Below are 18,475 nucleotides of genomic sequence, written 5' to 3' on the forward strand. Positions count from 1 at the left end.
CCAGATTCTCCATTCCCCTTTCAGCTTGTATTTCTTGTTTACTTTCTCTCTTAATTCTAAGCCTCAAGGATTCTCTTCTGTATTTGTTTGTGTGCATATCAAATTGAAATACATTGTGTACCATATCTCTGTATACAACGGCACCAGTTTTTTTTTGCTTATCTCTGTCAATCTCTCTGTATTTATGTAATTAAAACTCTCCAATAACTAGCAATTTGGCCTTTTTTTCTTCCACGCCAAAGCTCTTCGTACAGCCGTGTAATCTCTTTTCTGAGTAGGTGGTTTGTACCTCACTACGCCCCTGCTATTATCTTAGTCCTTGAAATCTCTCCAAATTACCCCTTGATGATTTATGCCAAACTAAGGCTGATTCCGCATGGGCCAAAAACAGCAGTGTGAAAACGGTGTGAAAATGGTGTAAAACAGTTTAAAACGGTGTAAAAGGGTTTATACCAGGGGTCATCAAACTATGGCCCTCCAGATATTCATGGACTACAATTCCCATCAGCCCTGCCATTTGGCCATGCTGGCAGGGGCTGATGGGAATTGTAGTCCATGAACATCTGGAGGGCCATAGTTTGATGACCCCTGGTTTATACTGTTTTCACACTGTTTTCACACCACTGTTTTTGGCCCATGCGGAATCAGCCTAAGGCTTTTTAACATCCCTTCAGACATTGTTTTTCTGAAGGAACATTAAAGAGTATTTTCAAGGATTTTATATGCTAACAAAGAAAATAATGATGCAGAAAGTTAATTGTGTAGATCTTTTGCATGCATATACTCTCTCACACACAATGTTGTGGAAAGGGGCAGACTGATGCTATGGGTTGGCTTTCCTGCTGGATTCTACACCATAGCATGGTCACCATATGATGCATACTCCTTACTTATAGAAGCATTGCATCTAGATTCAAATCCCTATTTATAATAATAGCATAAATAGTAATTTGAACCTAGGTTTCCCAGATCCTAGTTCAACACCTTAACCACTATACCACACAGGTTTTCTGCCACATTCTACCCATTACTTTCTAGGTCCTGTTGTGACATTTCATCATGATTGTACTGTGGCTCTACTCCTGCTCGCCAAAACCAGCCTGGGGCTACTGGGATGTACAATATATCTAACCACCAGACTCCACTTTGACAAGTTCCTCTTTACCTGAGCCCATTTGCAGCTGGTAGTATTTTTTTAAACCAAAAACTGAAATTCTAAAGCTTATGTTCTGAGCCCTGGTTGTCGCAGTCAGACTTGGGTTGGAAAAGTTTAGCTACAACTATGACAATGCTTATCTCCATGCTTTGCTGATCTCTGATTATTGGTTCATTGAGAGGGTGGATTGAAACCCCACTCCCCAAAAGTTGCATAATAATTGTAATGAAAGGCCAACCACCAGCTAAAGTACTGGCACCTGTGAATTCAACCATAATAATCTGATCAGATTCAGAAGACAGCCCTGCTGGGATCTGCACGAATACTATGCCATTAGATTACAATTTCCAAGCCTCTGGGTAAGGCTCCAATTGTAATGAAAGGCCAACCACCAGCTAAAGAACTGGCATCTGTGAAACCAAACATAATAAACTGGACACAGGTTGATTTGGATGCATTGGATAGAAAAACTCGGAAGCTTCTGACAATGCATGATGTCTTACACCCATGCAGTGATACCAGGGGCGTAACGAGGCAAACTGGAGCCCTGGGCAAAACCTGACTTGGATGCCCCCTCCCATGGGCGGCCACCCCACCACGACAGAAAATTTTTTTTGCACCAGGTCATTGGTGCCTGCAGAGGGTGCATTTTTAGACATATAGAATAGAATGCTTTATTTACGGTCAATAACCAAATATATATTTTAGACATATCAGCACCAAAATTTCAGCATATCATCAAGAGACTGTCCTTATGCTATCCCCCAAGTTTGGTGCAGTTTGGTTCAGGGGGGACAAAGTTATGGACCCTCAAAAGAGTAGCCCCCATCTCCTTAGTTCCCATTGGAAAGAATGGGGGATGGGGCACCCCTTTTGAGGGTCCATAACTTTGGCCCCCCTGAACCAAACTGCACCAAACCTGGAGGGTATCATCAGGGAAGTCTCCAGATGATACCCTGAAATTTTGGAAACGATACGTCCAAAAATGCACCCCCTGCAGAAGCATCCCAGAAATTTGCCCAAGAATCTTTGCTCTGAATTGAGTTTTCTGCATTCCTGTCAATGGGGGTTGCAGGCTTGTGGGGGGGGGGGGGGACATTTCTGAAGGCACAGTCTCAAAGCTGTCAGGATCTCATCTGGAGACTGCCCTAATGCATGGCATGTATGATGCTGGCAGGAGATGATGGGAGCTGTAGTCCATAACATCTGGAGGGCCGTGAATTTGACACCAATGCTCTATTTCATCCCATCGTTTACATCAGTGGTTCTCAACCTGGGGGTCGGGACCCCTTTGGGGGTTGAACGACCCTTTCACAGGGGTCGCCTAAGACTCTCTGCATCAGTGTTCTTCATCTGTAAAATGGCTAAATGTTAGGGTTGGGGGTCACCACAACATGAGGAACTGTATTAAAGGGTCGCGGCATTAGGAAGGTTGAGAACCACTGGTTTACATCTTCTTTGCCATTTGATCTTTGTGCTGTCTCCATTTGCTTCTCGCGTTAACTCGTAACAATTTCCTATCTGCCACAGCCTTTGGCGAGCAGCTGTCAAATTTTCTGATTGGCGGCTGACAAAACCCCACAAAACAGCGAGCGGGGACGAAACCCCAGCGCAGCGGAGACGGAAACCAGCGAAGGCTCGGAGAGCCGATCCCCGGGCTCCGCCCCCCCCCCCCGCTGCCTAATAAGGCGGGGCTCTGACGTCATCCTGGCCGGTGTCAGCACATGGAGGTGCAAATGCTCTGAGCGCTGCGCATCAGCCCCGTCCAGCTGCGAGGTCTGGGCGGAGCGCGAGGGACAGCCAGGGACCTGGGCAGCGCGGCTGGGCTCTGGCTTGGCTGGCTCCCCCCTTTTAATTTCTCATCATTCATCTATTAATAATTCTATTTGTTCTGATTAATTCCTGCTGCTGGGGTCTCGCGGGGGAAGAAGACACCGAGAAAGCCAGCGGACGTCGCCGTGCCTTTGCAGCTGCTTGCCGCTTTCCTTGGGGATCCCCCGGTTTTTGGTTGCAATCCCGCAAGACTGCGTTTTTGGGGACCCCCCTGCTTAATAATTTGCAGCGCTAACATATATTTGGAGACGGAGAGAATATGGCTCGACCTCTTCCTCTGAACCCAACTTTCCTACCTCCAACCTACGGCGTGCTGAAGTCTCTGCTGGAAAACCCTCTCAAACTACCGCTGCATCACGAAGACGGTGAGAGGGGGCGGTGGGGGAGGGAAGAGCGAACGATTAAATAATAATAATAATACAAATTGTTTGCAAAGGGCTTTGTCCTAAGTCGCCCCCCGCTCGCAGACCTGTTTGCCTTTTGCAGCGCGTTTGGTCAAAGCGAGGGAGATCGGTGCGCAAATGTGCATTGAGCCACAGTTCTTCTGCGCCGCCTTAACGCTTGTTTACTCGGAAGAAAGTATTGAGTTCAAGGGGGTTTACTCTCTGATAAAGGTAGTGAAGGCTGCAGATGGGCAGCCCCTTTCAGATGTGCGTGCATGCGTAAGAATGCATTGCATCCGTTGGGATCGAACCTCATTTCAACCCCTTGGGATTTCAGTTCAGGGGAAATATGCCTCGGATTGGATTTTGACTGGTTTGCTGCGTGGTTAAACTGAAAAGCCAAATGGGCTTCTTTTTTTTAAAAAAAAAAATCTTATTTGAGATTTCTGCTGTGGCAAGAGGTGCAATTGCCACCCGCCATCCCCGCAGTTTGCAATGGCTATGAAAATAGAGAATGAAGATTTTTAAAAGCACCGGAAAAGTCTTTCACTCATTTAGCTAGCCATTGGTTTCTCTAGAACTTGATTCTAGGAGAATGCGCTTCAGGTTGCAGCTCAAATTACGTGCAATAACATGTGCACACGTCTACGCTACTAGTCTGCCATTATTATTTTTTAAAGTAATGCAAATTAAAAGGACTGAAGGTGCACTAATGCATTTCCAGATAAGCACCAAAATAAAAAAATGAATCATATGACTGAAAAGTTGTAAGAGGTTGTTTCGTAGGCACAAGAAAAAGCAAGCTTTATGCTGCTTTTCTGGATTTGAAGGGTGCCTTTGATTCGGTAGATAGGGAACTTTTATGGCATAAATTAAAAACCCTAAACATGGAACAGAGACTTTTAGCTCTAATTAAAGCGTTCCACACGAATACAACTTGCCAAATAAGCACTTCAAGAGCTAGCACGTTAATAGAATCAATTATGTTTAGCAAAGGGGTTAAAGCACAAGGTTCCCCTTACTGGCACGCAGTCTATTTCCTTGCCTATTTCTCAATGACTTCCCCTGCAACCTTAACTAAAATTGATGGCCATCCATACGCCTCTTAGGTTCAGCTGCATATATCCACCACCAGCACATGCAGAGCGACGCTGTTCTCTTGTCATATTCCCAAGTAGGCTTAAAAGCGCCTACTAAACTGCAGAATTACAGAATACTGTCGTATGTAAGCTGACGCTTAACTATGACAAGTCCAAAGTCATGATCTTTGCAAAATCTAGGTGTAAATGTAGCTGGAAAGTGAACAACCATGTCCTAGAGCAAGTAAGTCAGTTTAGATATCTAGAACTCCTATTCGGATTTTGGCCTATCTTGGGTCCCTCACAGCAAACAAGCGAGAACAAAGCTTAGGAGATTGAATGCTGCAGCGATTTCCGATTTTTCTAACTCTAAAGGACACCAATTTGTCCCAGCTGCCAACTGAAAATCTTCAATGCCAAAGGAGAAATGATCCCTCAACTGTATATGGAGCCCCAATATGGTTCCCGAGAATTAAAATCACCTTATGAGTCAGTACGGGGATACTTTTTGCGAAGAATTTTAGAGATCACCAAGATTCAGTAATCCCATATGACACCCTATGCAGAGAAACTGGACAAAATAGTATGGAACTGATGGCATGGACAAGAGAATAGCAAGTGCTGGACCCAAAATTCATTTTGGAGCCCAGACCCAATAGTTTTTATACATCAACCTTTATCCAGAATCTACATCTGTGAAATGGTTGGCTGGACATAGATAAGAAACTTAACAACATGGGCTTAACAGCTGACCAGTTCCAAACTATGTCTGCCATCAGAGGTGCATAATGTGAAATTAAATCTGTTTTGAGCTGGAACGAGAAACTGAGAATGTTGCAGGAGGGGGGAAGCTGCTCCCCACAGGCCTTGAGGAATTGTCCGACTCAGATTGCTGTGCCAACTCTATCTGTACATTTATTCTGTGCAAACCCCAAACAGCGCCCAGAGTGTACACTTTGGCTCGTTTTAATGCTCTACCTAGCGCTATGACTCATGGCAGGTATAATAACTTACTCCATATGAGGGAACAGGTTATGTCAATGTAACATGGCGTTGTTGAGGCAGGTTCAACATGTACTATTGGAGTGTCCAATATCTGAGTTCTATCACTGCTCCATGTACATCTGTCCATTGGTAGAGAGCTCAAGCGCTGTCAGGGGTTACCATCTGTGATGAACTTTCTACTCAATGAGTCCTGTGGATGCTTGTATGTGTGAGAATGTTGCGGTTTTTTGAGGCACTATTTGATTAAAGAAGCGCCAATCATTTGTTCTATATTAGTAATGGTTAATCAATTTATATGTGTCGCGGCTTTACAAAGGCGTGGTAGTGAGCGTTTAACATTGTTTTAAATTGTATTTAATGTATTTAATGTTTTTAATGCATTTTAATGTTTTAATGTCTCGGTTGGTAGATAGTATAACGCTCCTTTCTACTCTTTCTACTAACTCTGTAGTTTATAAATGCCAATAAAGGCTTTGGAATTGGAAAAGAGGTTGACAAAGGCACAAGAAAGCAAGCTTTATGCTGTTTTCTGGATTTGAAGGGTGCCTTTGATCGTGTGATAGGGGAACTTTATGGCATAAATTAAAACCCTAAATACGGGAATGCAACAGAGACTTTTAGCTCTAATTAAAGCGCTCCCACACCTAATACAACTTGCCAAATAAGAACTTAAGAGATGGGTAATTAACAGAATCACTATGGTTAACAAGTTGGTTAAAGCACAAGGTTGCCCACTGGCACCCAGTCTATTTCCTTGCCTATTCTCAATGACTTCCCCTGCAACCTTAACTAAAATTGATGGCCATCCACACGCCTCTTAGGTTCAGTTGCATATCCACCCTGCTTATGCAGACGACGCTGTTCTCTTGTCATATTCCCCAGGTTTAAAACGCCTACTAAACTGGTAGTGCAGAATACTGTCGTAAATAAGCTGACGCTTAACTAGCGACAAGTCCAAAGTCATGATCTTTGTAAAATCTAGTGAAATAGTTGGAAGTGAACAACCAGTCCTAGATAAGTAAGTCAGTTTAGATATCTAGGGCTCCTATTCAGTTACAACCTATCTTGGTCCCTCATGGCAAACAAGTAGAGAACAAAGCTTAGGTGAATGCTGCAGCGATTCGATTTTTCTAATTTTAAAGGACACCACACTGTCCCTGGCCAATTGAAAATCTTCAATGCAAAGATAATCCCTCAACTATTATATGGAGCCCCAATATGGTTCCCCAAATTAAATCACCTATGAGTCAGTACAGGGATACTTTTTGCTAAGAATTTTAGGTCACCAAGGTGTGTCCCATATGACACCCTATGCAGAAACTGGACAAAATAGTATGGAACTGATGGTAATGGACAAGAGTATTCTAAGTACTGGACCCAAATTCATTTTGGAGCTCAGACCTAATAGTTTTATACATCAACCTTTATCAGAATCTACATCTGTGAAATGGTTGGCTGGACATAGATAAGAAACTTAACAACATGGGCTTACCAGCTGACCAGTTCCAACTATATTCATCAGAATTCATAATGAAATTAAATCTGTTTTGTGCTGGAACGAGAAACTGAGAATGTTGCAGGAGGGGGGAATGCCTCACAGTCTGGGAATTGTCCGACTGGGGATTACTGTGCCAACTCTATCTGTACATTCTTGTGCAAACCCCAAACAACAACGCAGAGTGTACACTTTGGCTCTGACGACCATGACCAATTGACGACATACGATTGGAGTGTCCAATATAATGAGTTCATACTGCCCATGTACATCTGTCCATTGGTAGAGAGCTCAAACGCTGTCAGGTTACCATCTGTGATGAACTTTCTACTCAATGGGTCCTGTGATCTTGTATGTGAGAATGTTGCAAGTTTTTTGAGGCACTATTTGGTCAGGCGCAATCATTGTCTACATAGTGTAATGGTTAATCAATTTATATGTGTGCGGTTTACAAGGCGTGGTAGTGAACGTTTAACATTGTTTTAATGTATTTAATGTATTTAATGTTTTAATGCATTTTAATGTTTTAATGTCTCAGTTAGTAGATAAATGCCTCTTTTCTACTTTTCTACTAACTCTGTAGTTTATAATGCCAATAAAGGCTTTGGAATTGGAAAGAGGTTGTTTCAAAGGTGCCTCCAAAACCTTTTTGGAGGTTTTCACGATATAAGTGCTATGGAAAAAAAAATCCCTATAATGTTTAATGTGCAAATTAACATTCACATCCTGTTAAAATTCATCGTCTTGTGACCCTTTCGTGGTTGTAGAGTGCACGGCACTCAAGATTTCTCTCAAGTTTTGTAGGCAGTTGTGTATATTGTCTAGGCTGTGTTTGAATTCCGGGTGTTTCTATGCATACTGTGAAGGCTGTTTTAATACATATTTGCACCAAAGAATGTTCCGCTCTATTAAATGAATTGGTTCCCAAACAGATGTGCAGAGGCTTGAATAGCCTTGTGAATGATTCGTTAAGTAAAATTTCACCAAAACCATAAATAAGAGAAGAGCCACTGAAATCACTCATTTTTCCGGATGAAAAGTTTAGGGGGGGGAAAAAAGAGCATAGCAAATTATGAATATTCAATTGAGGAAGTCTTTTTTTAGTCTTAAAAAAATTCCTGTGGCGTCTGAATTGACAAAAAACATGTGAGAATTAGGATGTTTTATTTTATTTATTTTTAGATTTATTTTCCGCCTTCCCTGGAAGGCCCGGGGCGGTTGGCCACTGCATCTTTCTGACAACTTGTTAAATCTTTCTAGTAAATGTCAACTGTCTTTTTCAGCCAAACAGCAATAGTGGTGCAATTTGTGGTTTGTGCCTCAGTCCTAAACCCTATTTGCATGGATTTAGTGACGGAAGATCGATTGCTACAGGAAAATTATGAGGTCGCATGAAGCAGTAGACCCAAGTGGCTGCCCCCCTCCCACCCCATGTGTCCTCCCCATTCTAAAATTTCCCAGGGAGGCGGGGAAGAGATACAGGTACCATGGAGCGAACAGTGACAGGATGAAGCATTTTTTACTTGAAAAACATCTGCTGTGTGAGAACCATCAAATACTCTCCCCCCCCCCCACACTTTTCAAGTAAATATTCAGCTTGCTCAACTATAGTTCGATTAAAAAACACACACAAGATATAGTCACGCATTTTCCATGAAATGTGTAGTTTCATTCTTTGCCCCATGGAGTTCAAGAACGCCTAAACGCCGTTTGATAGCAAGAGGTACCACTGAAATCTGTGGTACCTGTGTGCATGTGTTAAAGTGAAGTTTCCCCTTCAGTCGTGTCCGACCCTGGGGTACCACTGCGAGCAGTGATTTCATAGGCGAGCCGTTTTTGTGGGGTAGTTTGCCATTGCTTTCCCCGGCTATTCTTTACCCCCTAGCTATGAGCTAGGTACTCATTTACCAACCAAGAAATGGCTGGCTGGCTGAGTTGACCATGAGCCAGCTGCCAGGATATCTGACCCACAGGAGGCTCAAACTCCTGACTGTGTGAGTGTGTTAGATGCCACCAAATTGCTTCTCACTTATGGCAACCCTATGAATTATTGTCCTCCAGAATATCCAGTTAACAGTGTTGCTGAGGTACTGCAGGCTAAAGGCTGTGTCTTCCTTTATAGAGTGAATTCATCCTCTTTCCCTGTTTTAATTTTGTAAGGTTCTGGTTGGAATCTCATTTGTTTCTTGGGGTGTATTCACGTAATCAATGTTATTGTAGCGTAATCTCAGGAATTATGAAATTTGACTATTACTTTTCTACCACTGGAAGTGGTAACTCTTCGTATAGTGTGCCGGTTCCTGTGCTTTTCAAGCAGCAAATGTTCCAGGTTATGTTCTAGTTTTTAAACTCCTGATAACTTTTTTATAAAAAGATAGCATGCAAGGCTTTATAAGCTCTCCTGTGAAGTCTCGAGCATAGTTCACCGAAAAGGTCTCTTCATAACCTGTTGAAATGAATGGGAATAGTCCACGAATGTTACTGTATTCTCGCATCCAGATGAGATTGCTCAAGACACCTTCCCCGGGGGAGTTGGGTTCCTGTAGGAAACTCCTACCCTGTTGTCCATTCTGGAGTGAACCACGGTGCGGGGAGGTAGATAAGTGGGGGACGCACAGGCACGCTGCCTCTGCCGAGGTTCCTGGCAGCACAGCAAGTGCAAAAAGACGGAAAACTCACAGTTCGAGCTACAAGCGTGCTATGCAGCCCAGTGGGCTGTGCCTGCCTTTTCCCCAGGGGTAGTCACCACCAGCAAAAGGGGCGTTCCCAGCTGGAAGGGCTGGGGAAACTGACTAAAGTCAGTTCCGCCCCTTGAAGCGCCCCCGTTGGCACCAGTATGGGCACCTGTGGCAGAGGAGCGGCAGCCCTGGCACCTGTGTGACATGGAGCCATGTGGCTCCCTGGCACTGCTGTAAGTGTCCCCTGCACACGTGTAAACACCGCTTATGCTGTCTGGACTGGCAATAACTCTGGTGCCAGAGTAATGCCGGCTCCACACCCATTCGTCCGTCCCGTCCGTTTCCCCCCCTTTTGTGGATTGCGCTGTTGGAGTAGTTCTTGAAGTTAGCCTGAAGCTTAAGAATGCTTTCAGGTTGTCTCGTTAAAAATAGAGGTGAGAGCCATGAATAGATTCTGTGAGGTGAAAATTTGGCCAGGAGCAGCAGTGGTGTAGGAGGTTAAGAGCTCATGTATCTAATCTGGAGGAACCGGGTTTGATTCCCAGCTCTGCCGCCTGAGCTGTGGAGGCTTATCTGGGGAATTCAGATTAGCCTGTGCACTCCCACACACGCCAGCTGGGTGACCTTGGGCTAGTCACAGCTTCTCGGAGCTCTCTCAGCCCCACCTACCTCACAGGGTGTTTATTGTGAGGGGGGAAGGGCAAGGAGATTGTAAGCCCTCTTCTTCTTCTTCCTGTTGTTATTGTTTCTTAGCAAGAGGCAGGGACCGCAAAATAATGGTTTATTGTACGAGGACTGAGGTTTCCATAGCAGAAAAAAACAACCCAGGCAAATCCTTTCAGAACTTACTAACCTCTTCTCTTTCTTTTGGGTCTGTCTGTTTTACAGCATTTTGTAAAGAAAAAGACAAAGAAAAAAAGCTGGATGATGACAACGGTGGTGCCACGGTGCCACAGTCGGCTTTCTTGGGTCCGACATTATGGGATAAAACACTTCCGTACGATGGTGACACTTTCCAGTTGGAGTACATGGACCTGGAGGAATTCCTCTCAGAAAATGGCATTCCACCCAGCCCCGCTCAGCATGACCACAGCCCTCACCAACCAGCTCTCCAGCCAGCTACCTCAGCAGCCCCTTCTGTCATGGACCTCAGCAGCAGAGCGTCCACGTCTGTTCACTCGACTATGGTTTCTCAGAACTGCATGGAGACTCCCGTCAGGCCAGGTAATTCTGCCTTAACCAGGGTCATTAGGGACGTACGAGCAGTGGTGGGATCAAAAAATTTTGGTAACAGGTTCCCATGGTGGTGGGATTCAAACTGTGGCGTAGTGCCAATGGGGCTGGGCGGGGCACGACGGGGGCGTGGCCGGGCATTCTGGGGGCGGGGCATTCCTGGGCGGGGCTGTGGCAAGGACTCAGCCGCTGTGCCAGTCCTTGGGCGGGAAACAAATACACGTAGGCGCAGGCTGCCACGCACGCCGGTGCACCTCCTGCTGGCCTGCTTCAAGTTCTGCGCGCTACTGCTGAGAGGAGGGGCGTAGCTAAGGCAAAAATCACGTGGCAAAATCACCCATTAGTAACCCCCTCTCGGCACACACAAATAATTAGTAACCTACTCTCGGGAACCTGTGAGAACCTGCTGGATCCCACCTCTGCGTACGAGTCATAATCAAGCGGGCTGGAAGTATCCTTAGCTTGGGAACCCGTAGGAGTGAATGACACGCACGTGACCATTGAGCACTTTGAAGGAAGTTCAGTTGGTTAAGCTGGGCCTTTTTTCATATATTGTTAGTAGGAATGAGGCAACCCATTTGCCAGTGACTTCTTTCCTGCTGTTCTGGTAACCTTTGGTCCTGGGATTGCGTGAGCAGTCCCCTTTCAAAATGTCACCATCCCGAATCAAAAGGCCAGCCAATGTTTCTGTGGCTAGGAGTTGTGTCAATTGCTCCACCTGCAGAATGTCCTTAATCCTACATATTGCCACAGCGGTGTGAAACGTGACTCCCACATCACTATCTGTAATGTCCGATTTGGACCTGAGTTTTGATCGAGAGTGTGCAGGCTTCATCTCTGGGGCTTTTCTAACATTTGGCAAATTCCCGCGATTGTTTTCTGTTTCAAGAACTTATTCCAAACAGAGGAAGTGCTAGTAACAAACACTGGCGATTCAAGAGGAGTTGTTGAAATTCTAGAATGACTCGTTTGTTTTGAGCAATGAGCTTTTCACCAGGGGAATGAGTTCATGAATGTGGCTAAAAACAACCCGAAAACGTAAATCTGTGCCTTTTGTGTAGGGATTTTGGAATGTGAAGCAGTGCCTGTTGTGCATGCATCAGCAAGAGTTCATTTTAGAGGTTACAGCAAGGATCGGGCCCTTTACCACAGTTGACTGGAGGGTAGGCCATCAGTCTGGACTTTATTTATTTATTTATGGGTTTTGTATACCGCCCTATCCCCGGAGGGCTCTGGGCGGCGCACAACATAATTTCCTCATACAACATATAAAAACAAAACCCCATTAAAATTAGATTAAGTTAGAGTAAAACACAGCAGTAATTAACAAAGATGGCATCAGCGATAAACCCCAATTAAACCCTCCCAGAGAGAGGGGGGGAACAAAACAGGAAAGTGGGTCCCCTAGATGGCAAAGGAACTCCAAGTCGGAGGAATAAAAGGGAGGGGGCACTTCAGCGGCTGGACACTCCAAAAGCCCGGTGGAACAACTCAGTCTTACAGGCCCTGCGGAACTCACCAAAATCCCTCAGGGCCCGGACAGCTGGAGGAAGAGTGTTCCACCAGGTGGTGGCCAAGGCCGAGAAGGCCCTGGCCTGAGTGGAGGCCAGCCGCATCATGGAGGGGCCAGGAACCAACCGCATTTCAAACAGGACCTTCTTGGCTCATGGATTTGAGGAGGAGTTTTTTGCAATGAAAACCTGGTCTTCTCAAGTGTTTGCAATGAAAACCTGGTCTTCTCAAATGTGTTTTACTTGTTCGATAATGTCACGTGAGAGAAAGAGCCCTTGTGTGGGAGTGGCATGTGTGGGAGTGTATAGGCTAATCTGAATTCCCCAGATAAGCCTCCACAGCTCAGGCGGCAGAGCTGGGAATCAAACCTGGTTCCTCCAGATTAGATACACGAGCTCTTAACCTCCTACGCCACTGCTGCTCCCGGTTTAACTCTCTTATTTCAGGACAAAATCAGAGAAAATATAATTCATTCTCACACAGGTTTATTTGTACTGCTCATGCGTGTGTGAAAAACAGAAGTGGCTCTCAAGAGCAGGAAACCGCTCCTCTCTCCTGTCCTGGGATGACCAGTCATGCTGGGAACATGAAAGGCTATTCAGAACCATCAGATAAGAAAACAAAATAAACAAACAGACCGGGCCAGCGTGGGGAAAGTAGAGATGAATGATGAGAACACTCCCACCCTAGTCTGTAAAACTGGATTTCTTTCCAGTTCAGAAATGAGAGCTGCGAACTGGCCTCCTTATCACAGTCTGAGTGGAATAAGCATGTCTGTGGCTCATTCCGCACATGCAGAATAATGCACTTTCAAACTGCTTTCAGTGCTCTTTGAAGCTGTGCGGAATGGCAAAATCCACTTGCAAACAGTTGTGAAAGTGGTTTGAAAATGCATTGTTTTACGTGTGCGGAAGGGGCCTGTTTCACACTTGTAAAATCTGCACTTGATATTTTGCTTCTGCGCATGGACCATCATGGGCTGAATGTTTATATCTGCAAAAGTCCATTCAAGTGTAGTAACTTTCGGGGCTGACCATTCAAGTTCTGATCACTCAAGAAACATGAACGAGCGTTAAGTCATTTCTTACCTTTGTTTTGCCGGCTGCTCTTTGCCGTTTAAATTCATTTGACTAAAAAGGGTTGGTTGAATATGTCGGTCAGTGACTAATGTTCGTATTGCACTTCGCAACAGCAAGCCAGGGCATGTACACATTGTGCTTCATAGATATAAGTGAAAAGTGTTGGGAGCATTCTTTACAATTGTCATGTTTGGAGAACGATATGAAGAGCCTTGTGGACAGAACAGTATGTTATTTGGAAAAAAATGCTTATCCCCAGCCTAAGTTTGTTGATGCAATGTGAGCAATTTGAAGTATATGGGCAGGCGTCTGGAACACAGAACTGGTGAATGGGACAGGGGCATTCTACCTTGTTGAATCCACTGAATCTCATCTGTATGTGTCATTCCAGCACCATTTTAGTCTATCTCTACCACACCCAAATTGGGCACATTCTTGGTCTTGGAGTCTAGCTGGGAACAAATGGTAAGAGGGGTTGCCTTTTACAGGGGAGGACCCGTGGGTATAAAGAGGGTTCGGCACCCGCCTTATTCTAGCTGGATCTTCCCTGCAAGTGCCCTACAGACATAAGGTTGGTAACCTGAACTGGCATGAGGCAAAGTCTTTCTTAAAGCAACATTTGAAGCAGTTGTTGTACGCACACGGATAAGTGCTTCTGTCTCCATCATTTGAGGGCAAATGTAAACACCAGAGGCGTACCGGGGGTAAACGGCGCCCGGAGACAAATTGTCTCCAGGATGCCCCCAGGCTCTGCCCCCACCACCACCCCAGCTCCACCCCTGATGCCCCAGGCTCCATCCCCCACTGCCCTCAACCCTGCCCATGTCACCATGGACATGGGCAAGGTCTAGGGTGCCCACCTCCCCCTCCAGACTCCCTCTGCCAGCTGGGCTCCCAGGGTGTCCAGGGTGGGGTTGAGAGCACTTGGAGGCAGCAGGAAGTCCTGCTGCCTCGTTTTTGCATGCCTCGACTGGCAGGGAAGGGGTCGAAGCACGCGAAAATGACGAGGCAGCAGGACTTCCTGGTCATGTGGGGAGCCGATTCTGCGCCCCCCCCCAGGTGACCAGAAGAGTGGGTCCCAGGGACAAGGGGTACCCCTTGTCCCTAGGTAGATACGCCACTGGTGAACACTCAAAAGAGGCATGTGGCATTGTCCTTTATACGGCTCCTTGCAGACAGTCTCTCGTTTTCCCAGCCCATTTACACGTGTTCCTCTCCTCATATGTAAAGCTAACATGTTAGAAGGGCAAGGTTTGTCTGACGCGTCGGCGTTTGACGCACAGGGATGCTTTGACGCAGGGGATTCTTTCGAACAGGCGAATCCTCCCTGTGTGTCTTAAGATGGTGCAGTTTCTTGGAGGACTGTACCACGTGCCTCCTGTTTGCTTGGATTGGCTAGAACCTATACCACATGCACAGACACGTGATGGAGGAGAGAAAGCGATTAGGAGGTAATCCTCCTCTGCTTCCTTTTCCGAGGCAGTGGAAGGCAGCCAACTTTTAATGATCACCTGGCAGAATTAATTTGCACCCTCTGTTGCAAGCGAGCTGCCTGTGCGATTTACACGCTCGGTTTGTTGCAGCAGGTCTGCCCACCTTCCTCTGCAAATTGTTTGTGGCACTGCAGGGATTTTCGAGTGTGATTACAACCTTCTCCATCACCAAAAGTGTCTAGAAGGCAGAGTTGGTTGGATTTCTCTCGTGCTTAATTATGATGTCTTTATCCAAGAGATTGTTTTCCATTCAGATCTGCAAAACATGGGAATAATAATAAGGAAAGGTATGGAGCTTGTGCAAAGTGACTTTCCCTGTCCTGTGAGTCCATAGGGTTAGTGCCTTTTTGGGACCATTATTGGTTCCTCATTAGGGCTTGATATGAATCAGGCTAAGAGGATAGGGAAGAATGGGCTATTTCAGTAATGGCGAACCTTTTCGAGACCGAGTGCCCAAATTGCAACCCAAAACCCACTTATTTATCACAAAGTGCCAACATGGCAATTTTACCTGAATATTGAGGTTTTAGTTTAGAAAAAAATGGTTGGCTCCGAGGCACGCGTTGCTCAGGAGTAAGCTTAGTGAAGCAACCATGCTTCAAATGTGTAAGCAACTTGGAATAGTTCTTTATTTCATAAACTTCTGGAGGATTCACCTCCAGAAGCAAGCCCCATTGCCAGCAACTGGCTTACTCCCAGGTAAAGGATCATGCCCAGGCCAGCCTAGATGTGTGTGTGTTGGGGGGGGGGTGAGTTTCCACCCCTCTCCCACCCCCCTCCCACATGATGAACTTTGTGTGCGAGTGCCCACAGAGAGGGCTCTGAGTGCCACTTCTGGCACCCGTGCCATAGGTTCGCCACCACTGGACTATTCCCTCCCTCTGCTAGGGCTTCTGTCTGTACCCCCACCCTCTAATACAGGCAGCAGATTTTTAAGGCCAAATAACCCATTGGCCTTTAGTGGAATAAATTCACAGGATGGCTACAATCCCAAACCTGTTGTTCAGCTTCTGTATTTATGTAATTAGGGGATTTATATACCTGTAAAAAGCCCTATTGATATTTTGATTTCAGAGCTGTGCATGATCAGAGCAGAGAATATGGTGCATAAATCCTCCCTTTCAAAGCTCAGCAATCTAAGTAAATAGATCACAATTAAAACAGCAACTAGGTTTTGCAAGAATTCTGTTTTGAAGGGAAGGCCAGAAATCCCAATTTGGAAGTTGTTAATAGTTTATCTATGGCCTTCCATCTTTAAAAACTATCTTGGAAGAATATAGCTAGCAACGTACAAAATAGTTGCTATGATATATATTTACATGTGTGGCTGTTGCCTCTTAGGCTCACAATAGTGTTGGATGTCATGGGTCTCTTAGCTTGTTAAAGTAACATAGATGTGGTTGATTCAAAGCCAAGATTTATTGAACCAACCTTGGCGAGGGCTTAATTCCAGGGTTCAGTCCTGGAACATGTGGATCGAAAATTGACAGAAGTACCTGAGATCGGATGTAGAATGTATTTAGAATCATAAAATCGAAAGAGACCCCAAAGGCCAGCAAGACCAACCCCCTGCAATGCAGGAACACACAATCAAAGCGCTCCCGACATATGTTCATCCAGCCTCTGTTAAAAAACCTCCCAAGAAGAAGACTCCACAACTCTCCTAGGCAGTGAATTCCGCTGTCGAACAGCCTTGACGGTCAGGAATCTCTTTTCCTGCACCTTGAATCCATTACAACACGTCCTAGTCTCTGAGGCAGTAGAAAACAAGCTTGCTCCCTCTTCGACATGGCATCCTTTAAAATATTTAAACATAGCTATCATGTCCTCCCCACCCCCCATAACCTTCGCTTCTAAACATCCCCAGCTGACTAAGCCTCTCTTCGTAGGGCATGGACTCCAGACCTTTTACCAGTTTTGTTACCCTCTTCTGGACCCATTCCAGCTTCTCAATATCCTTCTTGAATTGTGGTGCCCAGAACTGTACACAATATTCCAGGTGAGGTGTAACTAATGCAGAATAGAGAGGTACAACTCAATCTTGACACTATACTCCTGTTGATACAGTCCAAAATCACATTGGCTTTCTTGGCCGTCACATCACACTGCTGACTCTTGTTCAGTTTATGGTCTACTAAGGCTCCCAGATCCCTTTCGCGTGTAGTGTTGTCAAGCCAGGTGTCCCTCATCCTATATCTGTGCATTTCATTTTTTCTGCCTAAGTGTAGTATCTTACATTTATCTCTGTTGACATTAATTTTGTTTGTTTTGGCCCAGCTCTCTGATCTGTCCAGGTCATTTTGAATTCTGACCAAGGACGTAGTTAAGGGGGGGGGGGGTGTTCTCGGGTTCAACATGCCTCCCATTACATGTCCAAAGTTCTGCTCCCGTTTATGGTTTTTTGTATTTTTTAGTGTTTTTTCAGTTTTTGGCCTGTAAGGGGCAAAGCTTTTAGCCGGGCTAGCAGCAGCCTAAAATACCCAGGAGATCTCCCTTCCTGGAGATACAACATTTAGAAATAGAGGTTTGGTTCAGGAGGTCCAAAATTATGGACTCCCAAAGGGGGTGCCCCCATCCCCTATTGTTTCCAAAGGGAGCTAATATGAGACGGGGGCTACATCTTTGAGGGTCCATAAGCTTGGATCTCCTGAACCAAACTTCACCAAACCTGGGTGGTATCATCAGCAGAGTCTCCTAAAGATACCCTGAAATGTTGGTGCTGCTAGTTTAACAATTGCACTCCTGACAGCAGGCACTCCCCCCAAAAAAAATTTCCCCAGATTCTCCTTTTAAATCAACCCCCTTTGGAATGGATTTAAAGGGAGAATCTGAGGTCCCCAGTTTAAACATTGAAAGTGATGCTGTTTCAGGGTGGGGGAGAATCCACCCCAAAACAGCATCACTTTCAATGTTGTTTTAACTTGGGACCCCAGATTCTCCCTTTAAGGTGGATTTAAAAGGAGAATCTGGGCTCCCTAGTTTAAACACCATTGAAAGTGATGCTGTTTGGGGGTGGATTCCAGCAACACAGTGGCCGCCCATGCGGGGGAGGGGTGTGGGCAAAACTCAGATTTTGAACTGGGCTCCATTTTCCCTATCCACGCCTCCGCCTGGAGAGGAGGGCAGAAGGGGCTGCTGGCTGGGAACCCAACCAGTGGGGGGCGGGGGCAGGGGAGTCTGCCATCCCTGGCCTCGGAGAGCTGCTTTTATAAGCACTGAGGTCGGGGGCAGGGCATGGCCACGCCCCCAGGGGTGGGGGGCATGGTTCCACCCCCTGAACTCCTCCATAAAAATCTACACCCACGTCACTGATTCTGCCTCTGTCCTCTGGGGTATTAGCTACCTCTCCTAATAATAATCTTTTCAGTATAATGCTACTTTTCCTTTCCTATTTGATCTGTTTCTCTGAAATAGGTTATATCCTTCAATTCTTATGTTCCAATCATGAGACTCATCCCACCAGATTTCAGTGATGCCTATAATGTTATATTTGTTTTGCTATGTTAAGAGTTCGAATTCATCTTGTTTA

General features: G+C 45.5%; 1 protein-coding gene across 2 annotated transcripts in view; it reads left to right on the top strand.

Moving 5' to 3' along the window:
- The first annotated feature begins 2,882 nt into the window (after positions 1-2,882).
- The window catches only part of HLF (HLF transcription factor, PAR bZIP family member), an 80,233-nt gene continuing 64,640 nt past the window's right edge, over positions 2,883-18,475 (top strand). For both annotated transcript variants that reach the window (XM_048488609.1, XM_048488610.1), the window contains exons 1-2: positions 2,883-3,354; positions 10,518-10,853. In XM_048488609.1, coding sequence (XP_048344566.1) covers positions 3,249-3,354; positions 10,518-10,853 — 442 coding nt within the window. In that variant the 5' untranslated portion in view covers positions 2,883-3,248. The remainder of the gene's footprint in view (positions 3,355-10,517; positions 10,854-18,475) is intronic.

This window comes from Sphaerodactylus townsendi, linkage group LG03 (genome assembly GCF_021028975.2).
Source record: "Sphaerodactylus townsendi isolate TG3544 linkage group LG03, MPM_Stown_v2.3, whole genome shotgun sequence".
NCBI lineage: Eukaryota > Metazoa > Chordata > Lepidosauria > Squamata > Sphaerodactylidae > Sphaerodactylus > Sphaerodactylus townsendi.